The 8157-nt window shown below is 31.3% G+C and overlaps 1 protein-coding gene across 1 annotated transcript; it reads left to right on the forward strand.

Annotated features, from left to right (window-relative positions):
* Positions 1-1040: 1040 nt before the first annotated feature.
* Positions 1041-8102, forward strand: LOC111717507 (mitochondrial 2-oxodicarboxylate carrier). The gene is made up of 11 exons (XM_023493001.1): positions 1041-1170; positions 2812-2892; positions 3257-3305; positions 3404-3497; positions 3562-3606; positions 4378-4449; positions 5019-5068; positions 5455-5513; positions 6008-6118; positions 6952-7036; positions 7976-8102. The coding sequence occupies exons 1-11, from the start codon at positions 1089-1091 to the stop codon at positions 8058-8060; spliced, it is 813 nt and encodes a 270-aa protein (XP_023348769.1). The 5' UTR covers positions 1041-1088; the 3' UTR covers positions 8061-8102.
* The last annotated feature ends 55 nt before the right edge of the window (positions 8103-8157 follow it).

An 8157-nucleotide genomic window follows, 5' to 3' on the forward strand; every position in this document is an offset into this window, starting at 1 on the left:
GATTAAAAAAAATTAAGAATATAATTCATACTTGATTAGGCAAAGCTTTTAAGGGTCACTTGAAATTATTTAATAGGATTAAAATATTGCCAAGTTTCACACTCTCTAATTTCTATTTTATTAATTTTGGTCCCATAATTTAAACTTTTTGTTACTGGAAGCAACCAATTGAGTGTAGTATAATCGTTATCATACTCATATGTTAATATTTTTTTATGTATGGAATACATCTTCAGTTGTTTAATTCTAAGCTTAGAATATCAATTGTTGACAATGTGCCTAAAAAGTTACATTTTGCGTAAAACTTGCGGTTTTGCGCAAATTGCGCAAAAAAATTGCGCAAGACTAAAATTTCGTTTCATACGCAACTTTCGCAAAAAATATTTCCGGTTTTGCGCAAATTGCGCAAAAAAAATAGCGCAAAACCGCGCAAAACTCATTGCGTTTCATGCGCAAAAATAGCGCAAAAGTTCGCAAAAAAAAAATTTGCGCGAAAATAGCGCAAATTTTGCGCAAAAGATTTAGCCATTTCGTGGAAACCCTAGTTATATGGGGGCATACTTGTACGCAAGGACGTACTCTGGAATTTATTTAGGGGGTGTTTAATTTTTTCTTTCTAAGGGGGGGTCGGCAACCGTTGGGGCCTGAATACCCCCTAAGGCCATTTCTTTAAACATTACATTGGTCGACCACTTGACGTCTCTCAATTGTGTTCATATATTGCATGGTCAGATAAGAATTTAGCGTGAGCGGTGAGACATCTGGCAGACAAGGGAGGGAACCCCCGGACGCCATGAGCCTCCCAGATTTGTCTCTGATGTTTTCTGAGTTTGACCCACGTTTGTTGTGGACGCATAAAGAAACTGAGTTCTCGCCAAAAACTCTGATCTCCTTTCTCTAGTTCTTTGCCATTCGATGTTGAAGACCTTTGATATTTCAAACTATAAATTGTGTTAGATTTATTTGCCTAAGTTTGAAATATCAAAATCTAAGGTTTAGATCATTAGGTTGCAAAGATTGAGGGATTAGAAAACTTTGGCCAATGGAAATTTAATTCTAAAAATTTAATGAAGATTTAGAATTCCAAGATGGCGGGTAATATTTCTCCTTTTAAAGAGAAAAGTTTCGCCAAGACTGCTGCAATTCAACTTGTTGCTGGAGGATCAGCAGGTAATATTTATTCAAACATAATCTTAGAATGTTTAGGTCGTTTTGGATCGATTTTAGGAAAATATTAACAACACCTCAAAGATTTGAAAACTGTATTTTATTAAGTTTGCAATATCTTTCTCTTAAGCTAATGAGAAAACGACTGCATGTTTGCATCGTTTTGGGGATCGTTTTTGATTCGTTTTTAAGTCGTTTTTCTTTGCAGATATTTTCTGTCAAGGTTAAAATTTTACGTAGATGTAGAAAACCACAAATATTTTGAATAAACATTTTCTAACACATTTGTCTTTCTTACACTTTATCAGTTTTTTATCATGAAAGAAATTATAGACACTAACGAGCAAACTGAATGAACATCATTAACCGGATATATATTAATTAAATACAGATAAAAGAACTATAAATCTAACAATCCTAGTTTGTGTTACCTATTTTTTCTAAAAGTAATGTCATAATTTAACGTAATTGTATTTTATACCAAATAAATTTTACTAAAAGTTAAAAGTGTGGAAATGAAGGGAAGACAATTATTTATGTTTTAATGTAATGGATAAATTATAATTAAACTTTCTATTAATTAAACAGTACTTTTAGTTTTTCATGAAGATGTCATAAATTCCTATATTTGTGATATTATTTTTAATAGAAATAAATTCAGAATCAAGATAATGATGTCTATTAAACGCCAAATGCAGAAAAAAATTTTTAAATGTTTAAAAACAGAAAAATCTCGAACAAGTCTAATGTCCTTTTCTTTGTATGATGAAATTATAAATCGCATTTTCACATTTATGATAAGTTTTTAACCTTCCACCTTGGTTTTCCTTTTAACGTTTCTTTAGTATTAACCAAAACAAGTTAAACCATTGAATTAAAAATAAAAATAAAAATATCTCCTATCCTTACAGTAAAAATATCTCCTATCCTTACAGTAAAAATATCTCCTATCTTTATAGTAAACAGTAAATTAATTTGTCAAGTGCAGACTTGAAAAGGCTCTATTTAGAAAGTTTAGGAAAATTCGGGATTCATTGTCCATTGTCATAAATTCTGCTTTAAATAATGTTATATAAATATTATATAAATGTCTTACAATGAGACTGAAAAGGGGACAGCTTGAGTTTAAAAAGTGAAAATAAAAAGCTATTGTTTGGCGTTAGCAAACTTGTGAATTTATATGAATTTAAGAGAATGTAACTTTTTCCACTTTTTGATTTTCTTCTTTGTAACTCAGACTGAGTTGACCCATCTTCAGGCTCGAATTGATTTCACAAACACCATGTCTTTGACGATTTCGACCTCGCTGTGAGGACGGAACACAATTATAAAGGAATTGAGTCTTTGCCACAAACTCGCATCTTCTAATTGCTATATCTTTTGATGCCAACTGTCGTAAACCTTTGACATTTCAAACTATGACTTTTATTAGATCAAATAATATAAGTTTAAAAATATCAAAGGTTTACGACTTTATGTTCCAATGATATAGGGACTAGAAATTCAGAGTTTGTGGCAAAGACTCAATTTATTTCTGTTTAAACTGAAAAATAAATTGTTTTGTTTTTTACATTTTACATCCTGATCTTAGGCGAGAATTTGTTTTTTACATTTTACATAAGAATATGTAAATCCACTGTCCAGGCTGTATAGAAGTATGCTTAATGCATCCTCTGGATTTAGTAAAAACGAGATTACAGATTCAAGCAAACACTCAAATACAAGGAAATCAGCATTGAAAAAAGTGAAACATCACATTTTTGTCAAAATATGATTTAAAAAGATAAATTTTTCGAAAGATTTCTTCATGGTTAATTTGGGATTTTTCGTAAATCTTTCAAGGACATTAGTTTTTCTCCCAACTTACATCTTTAATTTTGCCCAAACTCGTAGTTTCTAATCCTATATATTTTTGCAACCCGACAGTTTACACTGTTTGATATTTCAAACTTAGATTATTAGATTAACAGAACTCATAGTGAATTATCTCAGGTCTACGACATTGGGTTGCAAAGATACAGGAATTAAAAAACCAGAGTTTGTGGCGAAGACTCAATTCCTTTATAAATATGCTGTTATCAACATTCAGGAGTCGTTCACTACAATGGTCTCAGAGACTGTTTTCAGCAAATGTACAGGAAGGATACTTGTACAATTCATCAATATAATTAGAACAAGAATTGATTGTTTTTTTTCGTTATTGAGATTTAGTTTTTTATTGTACTTGTTTTAACAGATCTGAAGGTGTATTATCTTTCTGGAAAGGTATTGTCCCACCCATCCTTGTTGAAACTCCGAAGCGAGCCTGGAAATTTTTCACTTTTGAACAGGTATCAAATAAAAAATGTTTCAATGCCTTTTTAAACTGTAAATAATTCACACATTATATTTTAGTTCCAGCAAGTTTTTCTTTTTGGAAGTGATAAACCCACAGCACTGGTAAGTTCTGATACAAAAATTATGAATTAGAAAATCATATTGTAGTCCTTTACAATATAGACTCTCTGATAGGGTTTAGTTCTTTTCAGATCAATTTAGCTCCGTAAAAGCCTAACGAAAGCTTCCTAAAGTTGTAAAGAATGATAAACCATAAAAACTTAAGGGCGGAACCTTTCTTGAAGGATTTTCAAATAAATCAACCCCTTAGATGATGCAAAGAGCTAGGTGTGACATTCTGAACAAAGGATTTAAGTTTTTGCCACAAACTCAAATTTTCTAACCCCTATATCTGTGCAATATGATGGTGTAAACCTTTGATATTTCAAACTTCGACTTTTTGATCTAACATAATTCATAATATCAAAGGTCTGCGACATAATGTTGCGTAGGATATAGGTGTTCGAAAATCAGAACTTGTTGCAAAAACTCGGTTCCTTTTACGGGACGATTATTTCATTTATTCCATATGGAATTGATCCAGGATAATCGTCCAGTAACTTTGTGTAGATTTATTCTTAAGTTAGCTTGGACAAGGAATGGACGATCAAGGAGAAAGAATGAAAAACAAGAAATAAGTTTCCATCTGAAATTTAAAAATATTGTAAAATTTAATTATAATAAATTATTAAAGTTAAAAATTCTTAAGTTAGCTAAGCAAAGTTCTGCTCTTAATTTCCAAATTTGTTTAATAGTTTGTTAGTCAGCTTCAGAGACCTTTACCGATCCAAATTCATTAGGGAAACAATTGGAAACCCTGCTCTCTTATCTTAGACATATGCATTAGCAGGACTAGGCTCTGGAGTTACTGAAGCTATCATAGTAAATCCATTCGAGGTTGTCAAGGTACTTTAACATCTTTTAATATTCATGGGAAATTAATATTACCTAGAATCGGTCTTATTAGAAATTCTCAGGGCCATGTTCAGAAAATTTGAGCTTACACAGAAAGTCTCATTGTGTTGAAATAAAGTCGACAACTGAAGGTTACGTAGTTGTCAGCCTCTATTTGAGTTCTTGCCACACACTTTTTTTTAACAATTTTTTATTTTTCAAAGGTTTTTATAAAAGATAATTACAAAATTGTACAAATTATTTTAATAGTAGTAACACTACAGTATGCCAATTGTTCACACTTTGGGATTCTTGGGGCCCCGGGACCCTCTTACCTAATCATATGTTTCTAAATTCAATATCTCAGCTGCAGACACTGAACGCATGAGCCATCATGAAATAATAACCCTTTTAAGCTTTCTAGAATCTTTGCAACTCAATATCGTAGACCAGAGATATTTTAATCAATGAATTCTGTCAGATCAAATAATCTAAATTTGAAATATCCCCCCAGGTTGCACAATATAGGGATAAAAGATAAATACTCCCTTTGTCTGGTCTCATGAATGTTTACTGTTAAGGTAAAAATGCAGGCGAACCGAGCTCATCAGTCTGTCGCTCCTTCGTCAGGGTAATTATCTATTATCTATATATAATAAAGCTTTTCGATCATATAAATAAATATACATTTATATATATGATCATTACAGTTAACCAAATTGCAGGACCACGGGCAACGCCGGGCACTTCTGCTAAAACTATGATTTATAGTGCGGGTAAAAGGCGGGATTAACTATGACTATGAATAATAGGAACACGGGCAGCATCGGACTAGTATATATTAATAAAGATAAGATTTGTTAGAAGGGTTGTATATTTTATTGAGAAGAAAAATCATGGATTAGTCACAATTTGTCTGAAATTCTTTCTGTAAAAGAGGGTTTTATAAAAGTTAAATATCAATCTGACAATAAAATATTTTTAAATGTTTGAAGGATTTGATGATTTATTTTACAGGAATGTTGTAAGAGAGATTATCAAAACAGACGGGATTTTCGGATCAAGTGGACTTCTAGGAATCCTTATTCAGAGAAATTATAGATTAATATTATTTGGCTACTTTAACGATGGTATTAACTTTCCTAACAAGGGTTTTCCTAGCTAATATTTTTCTAAGATATTTTTAAATGATCATCATGCAACTGCAGAAGCCACAACATATGAGACATAGTTTATCCTAAAGGTAGTTTAAGGCTCAGACCTAAAAACCTTAAGAGATGCCAAATGTTTATAATGGAATGTACACTGTACAGTGGTAGGCGATTATATCATTACAATGATTTAAATGTTAATTATCAAGCTGTTAAAAAGAAAAGAAACACATAAAAAGTTTCTCTTTGATTACTTTTAAACTTTTGATTTGAAAAAAGCTAGTTAACAATCAAAACTTAATTTAAAAAGTAGGTTTTTATTGTATTGATATAATCGTTACCACTGTATAAGTTAAAATAAATTCATTTGTTTCAAACAGAATTTCTTAAAAATCTTTAAATTGGAAAATTTGGTTCAGGAAAGGGAATAACAGCAACTATGGGACGAAACGGATTCTTTAATATGATATATTTCGGGTTTTATCACACTTTTAAAGATATTGTTCCACACGCAGACAACTCAAAACTAGGTAATCTGTTTTTCTTTTCTAAAAAATACACCTTTAACTGTCTAAAAAATAAACCATAGTGGTTAGCTTTTTGTCAATAGGATTGTATACAATGCAGTGGTCGCCAGAATTTTTGAGCTATGCTGTATATGTGCTATTTAAGAATAGATATCTATTTTATTATAGCCTTATTCAATCATGATATTCATTTTTTTGTCTTGGCGTTTCTTTGGGGATCTCAAAGGTCATTCTGTTTATTTGGGAAATATTGACCAAAGTTGCACTGTACAGTAACAAACGAAACTTAAACTATAAGTTCATCTTTTTTGGAATAGAGACTGACAAAGTCACAATGATGTCCAAAAAAAATGTAATAAGTTGTGATGTAACTTTATCAAATTTTCCCTGAAAACTAAAATTTGATTTTTGTGTTAATCTATGTAATGTTGGCATACATTCAAATGTTAAAAGAAGTTTTAGCAGAAAGTAGTGTTATCCCTTTAACATGTTTAGCATGTTTAATTTCATATATTTAGTCACGGTTATTTTTGACGCAGGCTTAGCCCTGACTTCTACGGAATAATGGTAGATGGCTTGATTGTTTATTTATTTAGAGTTACGCTTATTTTTGACGCAGGGTTAGCCCTGACTTCTACGGAATAATGGTAGATGGCTTGATTGTTTATTTATTTAGAGTTACGCTTATTTTTGACGCAGGGTTAGCCCTGACTTCTACGGAATAATGGTAGATGGCTTGATTGTTTATTTATTTAGAGTTACGCTTATTTTTGACGCAGGGTTAGCCCTGACTTCTACGGAATAATGGTAGATGGCTTGATTGTTTATTTATTTAGAGTTTGGTAGAAAAGTGTTAATCGGGTTTCTTGGAGGAACTCTGGCCTGTTGCTTTAACATACCATTTGATGTTGCTAAAAGCCGGTAAATATATTCTTTACAGCTTGGGTTTGTAAGTAAATTTTCAGTGAACCGAATTCGAGATTTTCTATGAATTTTCGACCTCATTTTCGCCCAAATTTTTGATCAATGTCGAAAAAAAAATTTGATAAAAATCGAAATTTTGTTCCGTTTCGCATCAAGAAGAATGACGAATGTCTCCCCTGTTCAAATATACTGGGTGTCCCAAACAACATGATTAGAATGATAATTTAATTTTATTTAGATTTAACATACAATACAACTCGTGTATTCTATGACTGAATATTTGTTTTTATGGACTGAGGTAATTTCAGTGAGATTGATTAAACTGTGGAATAATAAGACAACTGTTTGACTAAAAAAACTGGGACTTTGGGTTTTCCTCCCTCCCCCATTTTAGCATTACATTTACACATATACAAATAGAATTTGTGAAAATGTCTCCCCAAATTCTAAATGTTTGGCTGAAACTTTGAATTAAACTATTAAAATGGGGAAATAATAATTTGCATATGGTTGTAGAGTGTAGACTACAGTTAATATTATTAAAAGTCCAACGTTTGGGCATTTTGACTAGGTTAAAAATGTATAGACACGTAGAGGGGAAGTCTATAGTAAGCTTTAAGGGTTAAAAAAAATGATGTGTTGTCCATTATGCAACAAAAATTTAAAAAAACTTTCTCTTCTGTAGCAGTTTAACGTCACTATCTTATATTTTGTCATTTAGTAAACATTCTCTTTAAGGACAAAATTGTTGTTAAATAAACTCAGCTGTAGCTTAAAACACAACCTTCTTCAAACCGAGATCTTTTTAAAAATTTACTTAATCAAGTGAGAAACCTAAATCGGTCGGCGGTTATATTACGACTGTACCTTAATAAAAAGTAAAGAAACTAGTTGTGAAAATAAATTATGTTTATTAAAGAATTATTTTTGTTTAAGAATCCAGGGACCTCAAGCTGTTGGAGTGGAGAAATACCAGGGAACAATCAGAGTCATTTTAAGAGTATACAAAGAAGAAGGGTAATATTATTGTATATGAATAAAAATCAATAAAGCAATGCACTGAGTTTCTCAAATATTCAACGAGTCGGTTTTTCTTACAATATATTTATATACAAAAG

Source organism: Eurytemora carolleeae, unplaced genomic scaffold, assembly GCF_000591075.1.
Source record: "Eurytemora carolleeae unplaced genomic scaffold, Eaff_2.0 scaffold2690, whole genome shotgun sequence".
Taxonomy (NCBI): Eukaryota; Metazoa; Arthropoda; class Copepoda; order Calanoida; family Temoridae; genus Eurytemora; species Eurytemora carolleeae.

Bases quoted from the DNA above. Each gene is read 5' to 3' on its own strand.
- LOC111717507 (XM_023493001.1), top strand. From the start codon at position 1,089: ATGGCGGGTAATATTTCTCCTTTTAAAGAGAAAAGTTTCGCCAAGACT. The intron at 2,893-3,256 runs GAAATCAGCATT...ATCAACATTCAG, and splicing joins AGCAAACACTCAAATACAAG to GAGTCGTTCACTACAATGGT. The intron at 5,069-5,454 runs GTAATTATCTAT...TTTATTTTACAG, and splicing joins TCTGTCGCTCCTTCGTCAGG to GAATGTTGTAAGAGAGATTA.